The sequence below is a fragment of the Trichoderma atroviride genome, chromosome 6, assembly GCF_020647795.1.
Source record: "Trichoderma atroviride chromosome 6, complete sequence".
Taxonomy (NCBI): Eukaryota; Fungi; Ascomycota; class Sordariomycetes; order Hypocreales; family Hypocreaceae; genus Trichoderma; species Trichoderma atroviride.
The window spans coordinates 734,801-751,579 of record NC_089405.1 but is presented as its reverse complement, the minus strand read 5'-3'; the positions used below and the strand labels follow the sequence as shown (position 1 = coordinate 751,579).

The 16,779-nt window shown below is 47.8% G+C and overlaps 8 protein-coding genes across 8 annotated transcripts; 7 read left to right on the top strand and 1 right to left on the bottom strand.

Annotated features, from left to right (window-relative positions):
- Positions 1-196: 196 nt before the first annotated feature.
- TrAtP1_010873 (uncharacterized protein) lies at positions 197-727 on the top strand (the record flags this gene model as incomplete). The annotated part of the gene is made up of 1 exon (XM_014092310.2): positions 197-727. The coding sequence occupies one exon, from the start codon at positions 197-199 to the stop codon at positions 725-727; it is 531 nt and encodes a 176-aa protein (XP_013947785.2).
- Positions 728-910: 183 nt separating this feature from the next.
- On the bottom strand, positions 911-1,618 carry TrAtP1_010872 (uncharacterized protein; the record flags this gene model as incomplete). The annotated part of the gene is made up of 4 exons (XM_014092309.2): positions 911-1,007; positions 1,068-1,122; positions 1,185-1,284; positions 1,340-1,618. The coding sequence occupies 4 exons, from the start codon at positions 1,616-1,618 to the stop codon at positions 911-913; spliced, it is 531 nt and encodes a 176-aa protein (XP_013947784.2).
- A 1,054-nt stretch (positions 1,619-2,672) lies between these two features.
- TrAtP1_013366 (uncharacterized protein) lies at positions 2,673-4,665 on the top strand. The gene is made up of 4 exons (XM_014092308.2): positions 2,673-2,960; positions 3,035-3,112; positions 3,182-4,027; positions 4,083-4,665. Exons 1-4 carry the CDS (start codon positions 2,823-2,825, stop codon positions 4,449-4,451), a joined length of 1,431 nt encoding a protein of 476 aa, XP_013947783.2. The 5' UTR covers positions 2,673-2,822; the 3' UTR covers positions 4,452-4,665.
- Positions 4,666-4,924: 259 nt separating this feature from the next.
- Positions 4,925-5,331, top strand: TrAtP1_010871 (uncharacterized protein; the record flags this gene model as incomplete). Its single annotated transcript, XM_014092307.2, has 2 exons — positions 4,925-5,195; positions 5,273-5,331. The coding sequence occupies 2 exons, from the start codon at positions 4,925-4,927 to the stop codon at positions 5,329-5,331; spliced, it is 330 nt and encodes a 109-aa protein (XP_013947782.1).
- A 2,624-nt stretch (positions 5,332-7,955) lies between these two features.
- Positions 7,956-8,992, top strand: TrAtP1_010870 (uncharacterized protein; the record flags this gene model as incomplete). Its single annotated transcript, XM_014092306.2, has 1 exon — positions 7,956-8,992. Exon 1 carries the CDS (start codon positions 7,982-7,984, stop codon positions 8,990-8,992), a length of 1,011 nt encoding a protein of 336 aa, XP_013947781.2. The 5' UTR covers positions 7,956-7,981.
- A 1,682-nt stretch (positions 8,993-10,674) lies between these two features.
- Positions 10,675-12,240, top strand: TrAtP1_010869 (uncharacterized protein; the record flags this gene model as incomplete). Its single annotated transcript, XM_014092305.2, has 1 exon — positions 10,675-12,240. The coding sequence occupies one exon, from the start codon at positions 10,675-10,677 to the stop codon at positions 12,238-12,240; it is 1,566 nt and encodes a 521-aa protein (XP_013947780.2).
- A 386-nt stretch (positions 12,241-12,626) lies between these two features.
- On the top strand, positions 12,627-13,511 carry TrAtP1_010868 (uncharacterized protein; the record flags this gene model as incomplete). The annotated part of the gene is made up of 1 exon (XM_014092304.2): positions 12,627-13,511. The coding sequence occupies one exon, from the start codon at positions 12,627-12,629 to the stop codon at positions 13,509-13,511; it is 885 nt and encodes a 294-aa protein (XP_013947779.2).
- Positions 13,512-13,778: 267 nt separating this feature from the next.
- Positions 13,779-16,754, top strand: TrAtP1_010867 (uncharacterized protein). Its single transcript, XM_014092303.2, has 8 exons — positions 13,779-14,325; positions 14,385-15,116; positions 15,222-15,318; positions 15,378-15,616; positions 15,675-15,976; positions 16,037-16,199; positions 16,260-16,657; positions 16,720-16,754. The coding sequence occupies exons 1-6, from the start codon at positions 14,213-14,215 to the stop codon at positions 16,087-16,089; spliced, it is 1,536 nt and encodes a 511-aa protein (XP_013947778.2). The 5' UTR covers positions 13,779-14,212; the 3' UTR covers positions 16,090-16,199; positions 16,260-16,657; positions 16,720-16,754.
- Positions 16,755-16,779: the final 25 nt, after the last annotated feature.

The following is a 16,779-nucleotide window of genomic DNA, read 5'->3' as shown; positions in this document are numbered from 1 at the left end:
TGGAGGTACATCATCTAAGCTTCAGACTCAAATTCCACCAGACCTCCATCAAGTTTAAGCTTGCAACTTCATACAGCTCATTTTAATTCAGAACATCACCACCACAAGGCATTTTTCACCTCGAGGATCCTAACAGGAGATTGTATACTTCTGCCTAATTTCAGCCAATCGAGCCTGTTCGCTCAATCTCACAGCCATGACCTCACCAGAGGATATCGTCATGGGAGACGAGAGAGAAGAGACCGCCCAGCCTCAAGTTCCTTTCACGTTGGAGGAAAATATCTCTCAGCTCAATTTCATCGACAAATCCATGGTCCAGCTTATGAACCACACAGCCGCTGCGCTCGGCGCCCTCACAACACCGGAATCATCCAGCGACAGCAGCGCTCCAGCATCAGTAGACTCGGCGGCGCAAAAAGAGGTATTTCGACAGGCAACAGATACTTTTCTGAGTACACTTCACAGCATCGATGTACGAATGAAGCGACAGATTCTCGCGCTTGAAGAGGCGGGCATCGTTAACCTTTCTTCTGGCGCACCCCGTCAAGGCCCTAATCCTAATATCAAGCCGTCTCTCAAGCCTAATGGAGTTGGAGCCATTGGAAATCTCGATGTTGGATGGCTAAACAGTCGAGGAACAAAGGTGGAGCGAGATATGGAGCTGGAGCTGTGGAAACGGACTCGGGAGATTCTTGAAAAAGATGATGGCAATATCAAGAAGGAATAACGAATGACACGACACGCTTTAATCTATAAATATTTCATTTGAAGTACCTAAGTATATACACTTCATGTAGTATGTCAATCCCATATGACCACCGATGCGACACTACTGACACGATTTTGCAGATAATAGAACCACTTTTGCCAGCCCTCATTCATCGGTGCTGCAATGGTTTACGCCTTCTCCTCAAATACCCGTTTCGTCATTACAGAGCCTGTTATAGGCATGTGTAATCTCATCAGGGCCATCGGGCGGTCGTGGTATAATATTCGCTGGCTGGATGCTAATATACGACGTCAGCTTGGGGCAATCTTCAGCATTTTTAGATAGCATGAGTACTCACAGGGCGTCAAAGAAGTAGCAAGAAAATTCACCGGTATTCGGCGTCGAGTGTTTATCTGGAGAAGCAGAGTTAGACCTTGGAATGGCGAAATGACCAGAGTTAATAAAGCAATCTCACCCTGATACCCGGCAAAAGAAACACAATTCTTTCTCGCGTTGCAGGAGTACTGGCACCTATTCTCGGCCCATGGCACCCAGGTGGTACCTAAAGTGAAATGCTGGCTATGTTAGGCGATGGAGTTTCCCTTGGAAAGATGGATGAGTGGTTCTTACATCCGTATCGCCGACGGTTTGATGGCGCGCTACCCACGCTGGATTGAGAATGAATTGACTCGGAAATTGGGACGGAGGCTTCACCTCGTGGTAGTGAATCGTCCACTGGTCGTACTTTTTGGGAGATCCGAAGACGCACGCCTTTATGTGCTGTTGATCATTGGTGACGACCTCTTGGTTATGACCCCAAGGGTTACTGGCGACGGTGACACTGAATGAGGCAGCCACTAAGATCACAAGAAGGCGAAAGGCGGCGGAAAAGCTCCGTGGAGCAAACATAATGGCCAATATGAAGTGGGCGGCAGCAAAATTGTCTGAATTAGCCTGATGCAGGGAAGAGCCGCTACAGTATTATTTTGAGACAGTCGAAATGAGTGCAGCTGTTTGATCCCGCGTTGTTCTTTGGCAGCGACAGTTTGAGGTCAGCGATCAAGGGCTGCCCCTCTCAGGCACTCGCTCCTGTGTCATAGCCTCATCATAGGCAGTTTCTATTATAAGGAAGTCGCTAAGAGAGCCACTCCCGCTTGGGGAATGCTTGCTTTGGTGGTCAAGTTGATCGACCACTGTATTCTCTCCGTGTTGATTTGACTACGACTTTCCTAATTAAAGGGACAGATAGATTTTGGCAAGCTGCACTGCCCATTCCATGCTACATTCCGATTTTGACTTCGCAACTGCTGCATGGCAGTGATAGTCTGTATTACCTATCAATGACCATCAAAAAGGCTATTCGTGGCTAGGCTTTCTATTATGCGTCTTTCCGTGCCCACGCCTCGACTTGTATAGCACTTATTGGCCGCTGCCACTCGCTTATCGCGCTGCATTGGGCTCTTTACACGAGTGGAGCGATAGAGAGAATCCATGTCAATCTATGTACCTACTTATGGAGCGCATCACTGTTTGACAGCATGTGGAGGGAGCCAGACGACAGATTCCCTTGCTGTCGCGGCACAGTCGTAACACCATCATGGCCGTAGGATTATGTTTCCTCTGGTATTCCAACATGGTGCTGCTCTTACCGGCAAATTGTTGGCCGTGAATAGGACAAGTAGCCGCGCTTGGCATGGCATTTCCCGCCTATTTGGTGCCGATACTTCCTATTTCTCATGCGCCTCGCCCGATGGAGCTGCAGCGATTCTTTTTGCGGGGACGCATCCCTGCCGCCGGTTTGTAATGGTGCAACAGCGGTACCTCGTTCTACTGCGTGCGTAACAGCGCATTGCAAGTCTCTTGGTTCGTCCGGAACAACGTCGGTGCCAGGCCCTCCCTGCGCGTCCCCATGGATTTCTTGGCTTTTCATCTCCGATCAAGCCGCTCGACTAAATGTTTCGATCTCTAAACACCCGGCCGATGTTTTCTGGCGTCGGTTCGCGACGATTGCAAGGACGTCGAAGCATTGTACAATCGGACTGCAAGAGGTGAGAGAGGGGAATCGCTTTTTTCTTCTCTTTCTTCTTCGCTTCTGTTGTTTATCGGAACCACGATGATGCAACCATTACGGCCAGCCACGATGGCCCTACTGCTGTCGATCGCATCCTTCGGAGCGCTTGTGCATGCTCACGACCACAATGGCGGCGAGAGCCACATTCCCGAGGGAGAGGCGATATCGTTTGATCCTATCGTGAGTCGCTCAAGGACAATACTAATAATACAGAATACAGAGAAAGAATCAAACGAGATTGACATCAAGTACAGGACAATATTCTCTGGATCCACATCTTAATCCAGATGCTCGCATATGGCATCATATTCCCAATCGGCATGGTCTTTGGTGTAAGACTTCATGGAGCTGCTGCTGAGTGCTTTTGTATAAGCAGAATGTCTGATCTGATGCATCTATAGATGACCAAGTCTCGATGGCACGTCCCCACGCAAGTCCTCGGCTCTGTTCTCGCCGTCGTCGGTTTCTTTCTCGGGCATGCGCACAATGGACGCGAGTTTGTCGAACACAATGTGCACTCGATTTTTGCCAACATTTTGCAGCTCTTGCTTGTCGGCCAGGTGGTGCTTGGCCTATATCTGAAGCTCCACTGGGAGAAGGGCGTCCTGGGCGTGATTCGCAAGTTTGTCCGACCCTTCCACTCGATCATCGGAAAAGCAATGCCTCTCCTGGCCTGGGTGCAGATGATCTTTGGAGGCATTACAACCCTCGGCTTCTGCCAGGGCGACCATGTCGGCCAATGCGCCGCTCATTTTATCATGGGTGGCGCATTTATCGCTTATGGCATCATCTTGACTATTATCCTCCTTGCGGGACAGGCTTGGGTCCGTCGCACTGGCCGATCTCAAGAGTTTTACGACAGCTCTATCATTGCTATCTGGGGCTGCATCAATACTTTTACGGAGCATCGCTGGGGCACCGCCTGGGTCAAGAATGATTGGCAGCACACTACGATGGGTGTCATCTGGTGGTGTGCCGGCTTGGCCGGTATCTGGCTTAGCCGAGATCGCGACGGCAACCCGAAGCGCAACTTTATTCCGGGATTCGTCATTTTCATTACCGGCTGGGGCATGTCTGCTCACCCTCAAGAGCTGATGGTCAGCGCCATGACCCATTCCATGTTTGGCTATACTTTGATGGCTGCCGGTCTTACACGTATCATTGAAATTGCCTTTGTCCTGAAGGACGCTCAGTCTCTAGCTGACGATGGTCGTTCGTGGAATAGCTTCCAGTTCATCCCCGTTTTTGTAAGTACATACTTCAGTCCTTGTACTATACGCTTCTAATCCTAGTTACTCATAGCTCTTGTACGCCGCCGGTTTCCTCTTCCAAGGTGCGACTGAACAACAAATGGCCCTCCTCGACGGCTCTAGCATGGACGTCATTTCTTATATCCTGATCCTATACTCTCTCGCTTTTTTAATGTTCCTGTTCGTCAACATGCTCATCCACCTGCATGACCGCCTCTCCAACCCCCCGCTGAATACCAAGGGATTCACTAATGGCCATACCCACCTGAACGGACGAGCGGTAGAAGATGGCCATATCCAGGCAGCAGAGGAGTTTGAGCTTGATGGCTTAACATCCGATGACGAGGACGATGAGAGGCAGGGAATGCTAGCAGGAGAAGGGAGCCATGCCCCGAAGCGATCCGCTGCAGCTCAATCATGAGCTACATAAGAGATTTGAAAGTAACGCTAAAGAGAAAAGCATGTTTTGGAGTAATTTGTTTACATAAAGTACAAGTGTTCGGAGTCTGCCTACGCATAACGTCTGTATTACTACTGGGAGGCAAAGTTTGGAGTTATTGTTACGGCTAGAAAAGCAACCCCATATAATGATATAATGGTATTGAGTGTAGCAGATTTACTATGTTTTACCCTCGAATGTTGGCTGCAATTTGTGATCACCGCATCGCATCGCATCGCATCCAGCGACGAAGTACTCCCGTACCTCTTACAGGGTCCAGCTAAAAAAAGCTAGGCGGGTGGCTGTTTTCTGGCGGGGCAAAACTTTTTTTTTTCTTTCGAGTAGCACTTCCAAACCTCCAAGAACTTTCGACGATCTACGGATACCACAAGAAGCAAATCCACGTTTTTATTCTGGCCGTATATATCAGTGTCGCTTGATACCACAAATCCACAATGCCGTCCGTCAAGAACCCCAATCGCCCCTCCAAGAACCGCCTCGCCGCCCGCGCCGCGAAAGCGAAGAAGGCGAACCAGAAGCGCGCCGACCCAGCCAACCGAAGCAAGATTACAAAGGCAGACAAGACGAGAGGCGCACGACCGGGCCTGCTGCCGAATAGCGGACCGAGGGCGCAGGTCAGCGCCAAGAAGGCGAGGAAGCTGGAGAAGAAGATGGGGTATGCGCTGAAGAGGCAGATGGAGGCTGAGGGAGAGGCTGAGATGAAGGGTACGTTTTTGAAGACTTGGATGGTTATGATGTTGTGGGAAAAGAGCTGGGGGATGAAGATGCTAACATGGGTATAGATGCTCCGGTTGTTGAGGAGAAGGCGACGCAAGAGGGAGAGGATGTTGAGATTCAGTGATTTTTGTTTACTATGGAGATACGACACATTGCACGTAAGTTGTTCTAGGGCTCTCTGGAGTGAGATTTGTGTGCTAACACGATGGGACGCAGATTCAAAAGTTAATGGCTACCTATCTAGTTTGGTTTCTATGGCATTATGGACATACACATACAAGGCGCAGGTTGGGTCTAGATTTTGAAACACACTTTATTTGCTGTAAATGCTACATATGAGCATTATCGAAAGGCTGTCTGGTGATGCTACAGTCCATCGAATACAATTTTCTTCTTATATCCACCAAAAGACAAGTGCATCATAGAGAGATCCAGAGGGAAAACACAGACCGGAAGCTGTCAACGGGAGGCTCAAGGCTCTCAATCTCTACTCCGTAGAATCAGCGATTACTCACGCCGGAAGATGTTACAACAATCCCTGCTCAACCCGCGCTTAAAAGACGCAAAACTGCAACAAGTGATCCGCACACTGTATACGTGACTGAGGATGAGCAGCCTGGTGATGTTTAGTTGATGATGGGAAATGCGTGGGAGTGGCATTATTAAGTTATATGAGCGCTCTGTCTTGGTGTTTGGCTACTTGTATGTAATGACGATGGGATATTGCAATGTTGGGAGGGCGTGGATGTGTTCTGGTTTGTTGAGGCTGATCTTTTGTGCGACAAGTTGTCAACTAAATGTAATCACCTAGAATGGCCCCCGTTTCTCCCGTTTTCACGAAAAGGTCTCCCAAGAGAGTGTGAATTCCCATGAAAAAAAAAAAAAAAAAAGAACCCCCCAAAAATGTATCTATCTATATTCCTCTCGAATTACCAGCTATTGCAAATCTCAAGTTATTCACAGTTGGTGTGTTTGTTTTCCTGTTCCTAATTGTTGCCTCATCAGTTCGCTTGTCCATTGTTTCCATGAAATATTTGATCCGTGCAACTTCCAGATGAAACTTTATCCCCAAATGTCACGAGTTCACCATCTTCTTCGTAACTTCCAGCCAATTCCCAAGGATTAGTGGGTCAGGGGGGCGGCCTTTGATCAGCCTTTGCTTTGTTGCGCCAAGAGAGAATAGAGGCTGAAAGAGCCGTCCTGTCCAAAAAGATTTGGAAGCACGCCTCCAAGGATGATTTTGAGATACGACTTTTGCGTGGACGATTCTTGTTGCAAGACTGAAGACCAAAAGTGCCATAAAATGGGACATTGGGAGTTCTCGGAAGAAGAGAGAAGATGCTGGATGTATCTGTGCCAGAGTGGGAGTACCCTCCTGCGTCACTACTAGGTAGCCGAGGGTGCTGTTCCGGAAAGCTGGGCTGCATCTCCACTGTTTGAGGGCGTTTGGAAGTGAACTTGGAGTATGATATGAATGTAATATGGTATTTGTATTCATTTGAAGAATGCACCTGGTGTGAATGGGGGGGAGCAACCTGACTTCATAGCGAGATATCTCATATCAGAGGCTGTATAAATTCTCTATATCTACTTTTAGTGATAAAATATCATGACAATACATCTTATAGTGAAGGCAAATAACTATGATTGCGTATTCCTGTTGTTTACTATGCACTGTTTACTGTTTATTTTTTGCATTGGCTACGACTACACATTGGCTCTACGCCACAGATATAAGGGGATTCACCGAATTTCCCCAAAAGGCAATATTTCTTGTTAGTCTGGAAGTGGCTTATGGTAGGCTGCCGCTTTGGCTTGATGCTAAAGTTAACACAGAAAGCAAATCGGGGCCATAGAACAGGAAATGTTGTCTAGTACTTCAGTCATAGAGGGTTGATCCTACTGGTGCTACTGATGCTACAGCTTCTAGGTGTATATCACAATTAAACAGTTTTATATATAGACCAACTGCTTTGCTGAGCTATGGAAAAAGTGCTGTAGTAGAACTGGGATGTTGGAAATATTTTTTCCATATAGAAAACTTTGCGACTCGGCTCAGAGAGCCAACATGCATGTGTGCCAGGTGAATACATGGGCTATCCGTATATCGCCAGCTGTTGGAAAAGCAGAATGACAAAACGAGTAGTCTCGAACAACTGGTGCAAAAGCAAAGTAAATCTTCGTAAAAAAGTGTAAAAACAGAGAGAATATCTCTCAGTCGAGAATACATAAGTACCTAGGGAATAGAGGTGGTAGAGGTACTAAGTCAGTCAATGTAGTGGAAGTATCTCTGCAGCAAAAGCGAACCCGAAGCGAAGAAATTCTACCTCGACTGTACGAACTGCTAGCACTCGTTTACTCGTTCACACAGCGCCTGCGCCAACTGACGACACAATCTCCTCTTTTTCTCATTCAACGTTTTGCTTTTCGTAAAGTCACTCTCCAAAGGCTCCTCTACCCACATTGCCTTTTAAACTATTCCAACTATTCTCCCTGGCAACCAAACGCCACCGATGGCTGCGAGCGGCGAGACTATTTCATTTATCCTTCTCTCCTGTTTGTTGTTTTGCTAACACTTCCCCACGCACACCATCTTCGTCAGACAAGCGACAATATCCAGACAAGCGATCTTCTTCACAAACACCATCGTCTTCACAGACACTACTGTCTTTACATATACATTGTCTTCACAGACACTTTATCTTGACAGACACGCAATATTCACAAACACTTCGTCTTCACCACATACGCCAACACTTGATCTCATCGCAGACATGACTCCTTTCGGTGAAATGAGTCCTTTCGCAGACATGAATCTTGGCACAAACATGGCTCGCTCCGGGTTCATACCTATTGACACAAACTTTCCTTCCATCTGGGACACGGAACTTGACACAGAAGAGGGTTTTGAAGCACACCTGGCTTCTCACGCATACATGTCTGTTTACGAAGACCAGACTTGTTCCATCTGTCACTACGGCCCGGGTAGACCCTTACGGCGTAGAAACGTTCTACCTGAGTCCAGGCCCGCGGAGCTTTTGGCCTCGGATGTCCGCCAGCATATCCAAGCTGAGTCCAAGTCTCGCCTGAGAGATGCAGTCGAGAACGGTGTCCCCTTGGATGCTTTATACTTTACGGATGATTGTTACCCAGCCTGGGACAGCATTTACGAGATGAACCCCGGACGCAATCATCATGCTCGAGTCCAAAGAAGGCTGCTCAATCGCGAGGCCGCAGCCCTCGTTGACCCCGTAATCATGAAGAGGCTTGTAAATGTGGCCAATGGAAAGCTTGAAGAGGCACGACTACTTGGCATTGCCCTCAGAGATATTACGATTGGCAGGGAGCTTGTGCCTGAGTGGGATCCACAGGTAGTCGATGAGGCGGTCCCCTACAGCCCTGAGCCTGTTGAGGATCACTGGGAGGATTCGGTTGCGCGAAACATGGAGACTCTCGGAGCCGATTTCGTCATGGATAACATCACATGGACGGATTCGGTAGACAACGCTCCTGCTCCGGACAGGCAGGAACCAGTCGCCACCTCTGCTAGCGACTCATCTTCTGGCGATAATAACAACAGCGATGAAGACAACGGCGATGGCAACAACCAACATGGAGAGCCCATTGACGACCGCTATGCCATGTTATCTGGTGGCGATCCCACGCCTCTGCCCTTTGGCTACCAGAGCATTGCGGAGACCGACGACGAGGCTCCGCATATCCTTCACGATATTCTTATTCACGGTGGCGCCAGTGCCGTCTATCATGTTAGTATGGAGGTCTAGGAGGCCGAAACCGATTCAAACTTGGATGAGCTGCCCGAAGTTGAGCTCGCAATCGACGCTACCGCGTACGAGTTCTTCTTCCCTACCGACGAGGCTGTGGACGCGAGCCTCCCTGGCGTGGATCTGGAGTGCACCGTTGAAGATGGAGATGTCGTGATGGAAGCTTAGGAGAACTTCATTTCGCTCTTTTGGAGATATGGGAGGAACTTGGGTACTTTTTGGGGAATCTAAATTGCTTTGTATGCGGGAAATACAGATTGTGCTGGAAATACGGACTTTGCTGGGACTTGGGTTTTTGGTTTTCTGTTTTGGAACTTTGGAGCCCCTTGGGGCCAAGCGCTTTAGATGGAAATAAAATGCAGTATTTGCTCAATTCGTATCTGTTGCCAATGTGAATGTTGACCAGGTGATGGGAGGCCGCCACTGAGGCTGTTATTTTTCCGTTTTAGGCAGTTTGGAATAAAACTGGATGTAGCAAGGCTATCGGCTCTGGAGAGTCAAGCCACTATCATTACTGCTGCTGCTACGCCTACTGCTATAGGTGTAATTAAATTCACGCGGCAGGCTGTAGATTATATATGTATATATATATTTCACGTGTAAATTTACCTCAAGTTATAGATAGACTGCTGAAAGCTTGGCTGCTTTAATGACTTTTTGGAATTTGCGCTGACGGCAGCACTTGGGACGCCCTTTGCTATACAAGTAAACCACACGGGCTATTAGCTCATCAGAATCAAGCTCTCCACTGCAAGTATCTGTTTATTCACACTGCAGAGATGGAGGTTATCCACTTTGACTAGCGGCATCTACTTCGTATATAAGCCTGGTGTCTGCGAACTAAACTCTCTTCTTTCATCTCCCATGACCCTTGTTACGTATCTTCTCCCAAGATATAAGCATTTTGTAATCATTATCAATATAGCTAGTTGGTAATGGTTGAGAACTTTAGAACCAGATTAGCCTGACATACCGCGGAGCCTGGTCAAAAGGAAGCAGCAAGGAGTTCATTAGCATAAAGAGGCAGCCAGCCTACAACACAAAACAGAAGAAAATAATAGCAGCTGACGTATACAGAATGCCGGGTTTGCCATGTATCGGATATATCACTCCTCCGAAATAGATGGAAAGCCGAAGGTGGATGTCCAAACGGTCGCCGTAAGCGCCGATGTGGATCATCGAGTACGCGTGGGAAATAGGAGTATTAGTGATGGGACCTGGGGTAATACCTATAGTAGGCGGCTCTAATTAAGCTTGAATATTGCACATGTCGCGCAACGGATCCTTGTAGCCAGACTTGAAAGTGCGTAGCGATGAGGCTGGGGGTTCATTTCTGGCGTTCAATGTAACAAACCTGTCGGCATTCAAGTGCGGCATCTCAAGCCGTGCCTTGGTTGTGCGTTACATAAGTTAGCCCGGCTCGCTTGCTTCGCTTAAGCATAGAACGCCAATGCTGATGTACCATTTCTAAGTCTGTTAATGATTAAGATGAAAGGGTTTTGCGTCAGATTTCAAAGCCGGAAGTGATGCTGACTAGGGGAACTGGGGAGGCATCCTTGTGCGAGTTTTGGACTCAAGTGTGACGAGATGACGAAGTGACGAAGTCTATGTGCTTTGAAATAGTCTGGGCGGATATGTAAAGTTGAAATTTGTATAAGTACCACCGAAAAGTCTGCTGTGGAATGATGATTCCATTATCTGTGACAGTTCATCATTCATTGACTTCTTATCAACAATATATCAAACACATAACATCTTTGATATCACTCATCATGCCTTTTCTCACAGGCCCAAACGGCGAGCAAGTCGTCCCAATCAGAATCAACGGAGTCTCTGAGCCTCTGGACGCAACTCGTTTAATTCCAGTCGAGTCCAATGGTCAAGACAAGATCGTTCACTACGCTCAAAGCGCAACTCCCGAGATAGCCATCAAGGCTGTCGAAGCATCTCATCAAGCGTTTCTGAAGTGGAAGAACACTTCCTATGTTGAACGTCGGGACTTGCTCCTTCGAGCGGCCGATGTGATTGAATCCTGGGTGGACCGTTTTGCTCAACTTCAAGCAGAGGAGACGTCGAGCTCTCTGGCCTGGGGCCGAGCAAACACATTCATCTTGACAAGAATCATCCGGGAAATAGCAACTAGCATCGCGGCTGCCACGACAGGCGAGATTCCGCCCTTGGAACTGCCTGGAGCACTGGCATTGGTGTACAAAGAACCAGTCGGCACGGTTCTCACAATCACCCCGTGGAACGCCGGCATGATCCTTTGCGGGCGGTCGCTGGCAGCTCCCGTTGCTGCTGGTTGCTCTGTCGTGCTAAAGGCGTCGGAGATGTGCCCGCAAACACACCATACCATCGTCGAGGCATTTGAGGAGGCCGGTATGCCCAAGGGCCTCATCAACGTAGTTCAAGCCTCGCGTGAAGACGGACCTGCGACGACCGAAGCTTTGATTGCCCATCGAGCGGTCCGCAAGGTTGCATTCACCGGCAGTGCTGCTGTGGGAAGAATCATAGGCCAAACGGCGTCCAAGTACTTGAAGCCTGTGTTGATGGAACTAGGAGGAAAGGCCCCAGCCATCGTTCTCAAAGATGCCGACGTCAAGCTCGCTGCGGATAAGATCGTTTATGGTGCTTTTCTGCACCATGGACAGATTTGCATGTCCACCGATCGCATTGTCGTGGTTCAAGAGCTTGCAGATGAGCTCATTCAGGAGATGAAGGTTGCTATCAAGGCACAGTTCCCTGACGGCGCAGGCTATGCCGGCAGCAAGAGGTTGGCTAAGAGAGCTCATGATCTCTTGCAAAAGGCTCACGCCGCAGGAGCTCGCTTCGTTATTGGCGATGGAAGTCTCAATGTAGATGGGTCTAGCTTGACACCGACTATCATCACAGATATAAAGCCCACGGACGAAATCTTCCACGAGGAGATTTTCTCCCCTGCTGCAATCCTCACCATTGTCAAAGACGAGGCTGAGGCTGTACTCTTTGCTAATGACACACTACACGGTCTGAACGCTTCGGTGCATAGTCGCGATATCCTTGCAGCGATCCGAGTCGCCAAGCAGATCGAGGCCGGGCAAGTTCATATTGGAAACATCACAGAGTTTGACGAGCCGAGTGTTCCGTTTGGCGGAACCAAGGACAGCGGCTGGGGAAGAAACAATGGCAAATATGCCTTGAATGAGTTTTTGATGGAGAAGACGATTACGATCCTCGATCCAGCTGCGGATGCTCATTTTGGAAAATAGCTGTCAGCATCTAAGATGTTAGTACGTTAGCACTAGGTGTATTACTCTGGCCTTAAAACGCCAACGTGCTGTTTACCAGTTAGTAGAAACTCTATCAGACCTTGGATTCTGATACAACAAGCATTTTGACTTTAAACACAGTAGGCGAGATCAATTTATTGATGCACATCATGCTAAATGTTTAAACAACGTACTGTGTCCGTAGTAGTATAGACATCAATGACGTTTTGTAATGTGTAAGAGTGAAATCTAAGTGCCTATGTTAATAAAATGTATAAGAAGACGTCGTAGGCCACAGCATAATGGTCAACGACCTTGCAAAGAAGATAAACTCTAAGCACAAGAAACATTAGTCTACTTCAATAAACTACTTTCCGATTATCATCATGCCTTACGTTCCAGAGCCTTGGTCGTTTGACGACGTCTTAAAGCTCACCAAGATCAGCCCAGCCTATTGGAGAGCAACTTATAATGCTTCGCCACTGAATCTCTTTACGCCGCGAACCTACAAGGCACTGCGGACGCTCGTCGAGTTGCTCGAAAACGATCAAGCTGTCAAAGTCGTCGTTTTCGATAGTTCCGCCCCGGACTACTTCATGGCCCATTATGATTTGTTAGCGAGGGAAGGGAAAGAAAACGCAGAGGGCGAAGACGCCGCTCCAGAAACCGAGTGGCCTGGCTTTGTCCTACGTTTTGCCCGCCTTTCCGCAGTTACGATTGCCGAAGTTCGTGGGCGCGCCCGTGGTCTTGGTAGCGAATTCGTTCTTGCGTGCGATATTCGTTATGCCAGCCTCGAGAAGGCTGTGTTCTGTCAGCCAGAAGTCGGCGCTGGCCTTGTTCCCGGTGGTGGCGGGATCGAATGGCTTTCGAAGCTGGTAGGCCGTTCGCGGGCTTTGGAGATTCTGCTGGGCAGTCAAGACTTTGATGCTGCGACTGCTGCTCAGTACGGCTACATCAATCGTGCCATCAAAGATTCGGAGTTGTCTGCATTTGTAGACAATTTTGCCCGCCGGGTGGCTGGGTTTGATAAGAAGCCGTTGCTGGAAACCAAGCAAATCGTCAATGATCGCGCTGGTTTGCCTAGCCTGTCAGACTTGACGGGGTCATTAAACGTCTTTGCGAAATCTTGCAACTGGCCTGAGGCCATGAAGCGAGTCCAGACTCTGCTTGGTATGGGCTTGCAGCAAGATGGCCCTGTGGAGAGGGATCTGGATCAGCATGTTCATGAAGTATCGCTGAAGTTGTATGGAAAGACTGAAGATGCTCAATAGCTTGGAGCTTCAACAAGTAGTCTTTGGACTTGTGGATATTTATGAGAATGTCTTAGCTGCTGTTTAAAGTACAATTACCCTGGTGAATGCATTCATAACCTGGAATTATAAGACACTTTAGTAATCTTAAATTGAGAAACCACCTTCTCCAAAACCTGTCAAGCATGCGATGCTAGCCATTTGTAAGCTCGGAAATATGTCTAAACATATATCACACTGCTATTCAATTCATTTATTAGAATGTGATCTGGATAACATGCATAGCAACACGAGAACAATCGGGCTTTGGCTTCGGTACTTGCCGCGAGTCTCGGAGGGTACCCTAATTAAAGTGACCGGGGATATCCTCTAATGGCCATCTTCCAACGCCATGTACAGTATAAGAACGCTTTAACGTTGTCTTTTCAGTTTCGGCACGGCAATGGCACAACTCGCTGAGTCTGTCAATTATAATTTTTTCACACATACGAGCGAAACAAAGAATAACAAGCTAGCCAAAGACAAGCCTTTTCATCGATAGAGAGCGCTTCATCCTATTCAGAAATGAATGGAACCCGGACGTACAGTAATCATCTAATGAAGCTGGCGTTGTTAGCTTGGTTTATAAGTCCGCATATTCCCGCGCCGCTTTTTATAAGGCCGCGTATTCCCAATTTCTTACATCCCGCAAAGTCCGAAAGCCCGTCATCAGCACCTTCATCATGACCACCAAAGACAGCATGGAGAGCTTGGCGTTGAAGTGGTCGTGCTCAGCATGCCGCCTCTCAAAACGCCGCTGCGATAAAGTATACCCCGAGTGTACACTATGCGCCCAGTAAGTCTATTTTGCGGTTCTGCGCGGAGTCTCAATTAGTGACTTGAGGAACCATATAGGAAAAATCTTACCTGTAACTACCCAGGCCGTCGGAGGCGAGGAAAGGCCAAGAACCATGCCAAGGCATTATCTCCACCAAGAAAACCCGTCATCTACCAGGCTTCAATTACAATTGAGAAGGAGAAAGAAAAGCCATATCAGACATCATTCAATTGTCCCAATTCCAGCTTCGTTGCCGAGCGCTTTCTAGATCCCGTTGTCTTTTCCCGGGCGCAGTTGTCAGTAGACAATGTGGATGTGGCAGTAACAGATGAAATAGCTCAGCTGGTTGGTGGCGTATTGGACATTCAAGCCGTTTCCGATCGGTTCTTCAAGTCTGTTTACATGTGGATGCCGATTATCTCAAAGCCTCGATTTTCCAGCACGCTCCTGAGTCGATTGACTTATAAGAAGGCCGAGTTATATTTGCTGGTGCTGTCCATGAAGCTCTGCTCCACACGCCGGAAACCGTTGAACACCGCTTTATACGAGGCGGTGAAGCTATTTCACTTTAAGCTGCAGAGTTCCGGGGTGTTGTCTGTCCTGGTCCTGCAGGCCGCCGTCCTCATTGCACTCTACGAACTAGGACAGGCAATCTACCCTGCGGCCTTTCTGTCCATCGGATCATGTGCTCGCTACGCAGTAGCACTGGGAATTGACAAATCTATTCTTTCTACAAGTACCCCAGGCTCTCAGTGGATCGAAGAAGAGGAACGTCGCAGAGTTTGGTGGGCCATCTTGGTTCTTGATAGGTATGCATACAGATATGGTGGGGCATTTGCTTCTTCTCAGCTCCGCTTCCTTTTCTGTGACTTATCGGCTGCTCTTAAATGAGATGGTGTTAATATTGCTTCTAGATACCTCAACTTATGTGATCCCCAGCGGCACTTGATGACGCCGGATGCTGGTCTGGACAGCTATTTGCCTGTAAATGATGAGGCATGGGACAAGGGGGTGAGTGAATCGCATATCAGTCTCCATCTTATGGGGCATCTCTAAATAAACCCTTATAGGAACTTGACCCTGATTATATATACACTCTGGCAACAGCTAATAGCTATCACCTGGGGCTGTTTGCACGATTCTCTCAAGCAGCCCATCTGCTCAGCCAGGTTCTACGCTCTATATCTGAAAAGCGATCAAGCGAAACTTCTCAATTGCGGCGCACCATATATGCGCTTGTTAACGTTTCCAACATTGAGGCATCAATGAGAAGACTGGAATACTGCAGCCAGTCAGCGGTATGCTACAGGTAAGGCTGATGATACTTCCCACACTCTCTCAGATAAGTTGCTAACGACGCAACGTAGTGGTATTATCGCGCTTGACGACTCGTTCTGTGATCAACAGCCGCAGAGCTCAGGCGCACGTCTTTCTGCAGAAAGCACTCTTATTTCAGAAGCAACCCTTCATATGATTTCAATTTTCAAGGAAGAAGAAGTTGCAGAGGAAATATGTGACGTCGCCAGCCCTTTTCTGGTGCACTTGGTGTATAAAGTGGCCTCGATGCAATTGAGAATCGCACATCAGTCTCCAGCGGCTGCAGTCTTGGAAGATGTCAAGCTTCTAAAGCGCGCATTGAACTTTATTGGAAACCGATGGCATTGCGCTTGTAAGTATCTGCCCGTTAAAGATTCGTTTTGAGCTACGTTTTATACTAATTAATGCATAGATGCATATCTCTCGCTCTTGGAGAAGCAGGAGATTCTCTTGGTTGTGCAGTAGAAATGATGTTAATAACCGTGCCAGCTCGTCAAAGTTAAGGAGCAATGATAAGAATATAGAATACGGCTTCTGTCTTTTGGAGTACAAGAAAACTACATGAAATTGTTTATGTTGGTGGTACTATTCTTATCTTGGCTGTCTATTCGCAATTTAATAACACCCCGCGGCAGAAGTTGTTTTGCTTGTGACTTGCCATGATAGCTACAGGTGAAGCTAAAGATCACGCCAAAGTCATCGACTGCCTGTGTCAATTCACTATACTGTTTACTCTTGAGTGAAATGGCCCCTAAGAGATTTGTTGGGAGTCACTTGCTCAACATCCGGGAAGGTACATTAAGCCTTATCTTGTACCACTTACCTACAAGTACCTATATATCAGCTTTCTACATCCCAATCTCAGATAGAGAACTCAAATTCTTTCATACTTCTCAGTTGATCCACTAAATATGCGACAAAGAACTCATACGAGGGATACCGGCCCATTCTTTGATGCCGCATCAACTCAGACTCTTCATTGTCCTTCAAGATTCCTCATTATCACAACTGGAACGCCCCAAATAAACTCAAGGTAGATGGCTGCATTCGAATCTTCTCTCATCAACTTATCTGTCGCTAATACAGTTCCATTAGCAAAATATCGAGAAACCTCGTTCGCTAGGAGTGCCAGACAGCCCGACAGCCTGAAGGTTG

Bases quoted from the DNA above. Each gene is read 5' to 3' on its own strand.
- TrAtP1_013366 (XM_014092308.2), top strand. From the start codon at position 2,823: ATGATGCAACCATTACGGCCAGCCACGATGGCCCTACTGCTGTCGATC. The intron at 2,961-3,034 runs GTGAGTCGCTCA...CATCAAGTACAG, and splicing joins CGATATCGTTTGATCCTATC to GACAATATTCTCTGGATCCA. The intron at 4,028-4,082 runs GTAAGTACATAC...AGTTACTCATAG, and splicing joins TCCAGTTCATCCCCGTTTTT to CTCTTGTACGCCGCCGGTTT.
- TrAtP1_010867 (XM_014092303.2), top strand. From the start codon at position 14,213: ATGACCACCAAAGACAGCATGGAGAGCTTGGCGTTGAAGTGGTCGTGC. The intron at 15,117-15,221 runs GTATGCATACAG...TATTGCTTCTAG, and splicing joins GCCATCTTGGTTCTTGATAG to ATACCTCAACTTATGTGATC. The intron at 15,977-16,036 runs GTAAGTATCTGC...ATTAATGCATAG, and splicing joins AAACCGATGGCATTGCGCTT to ATGCATATCTCTCGCTCTTG.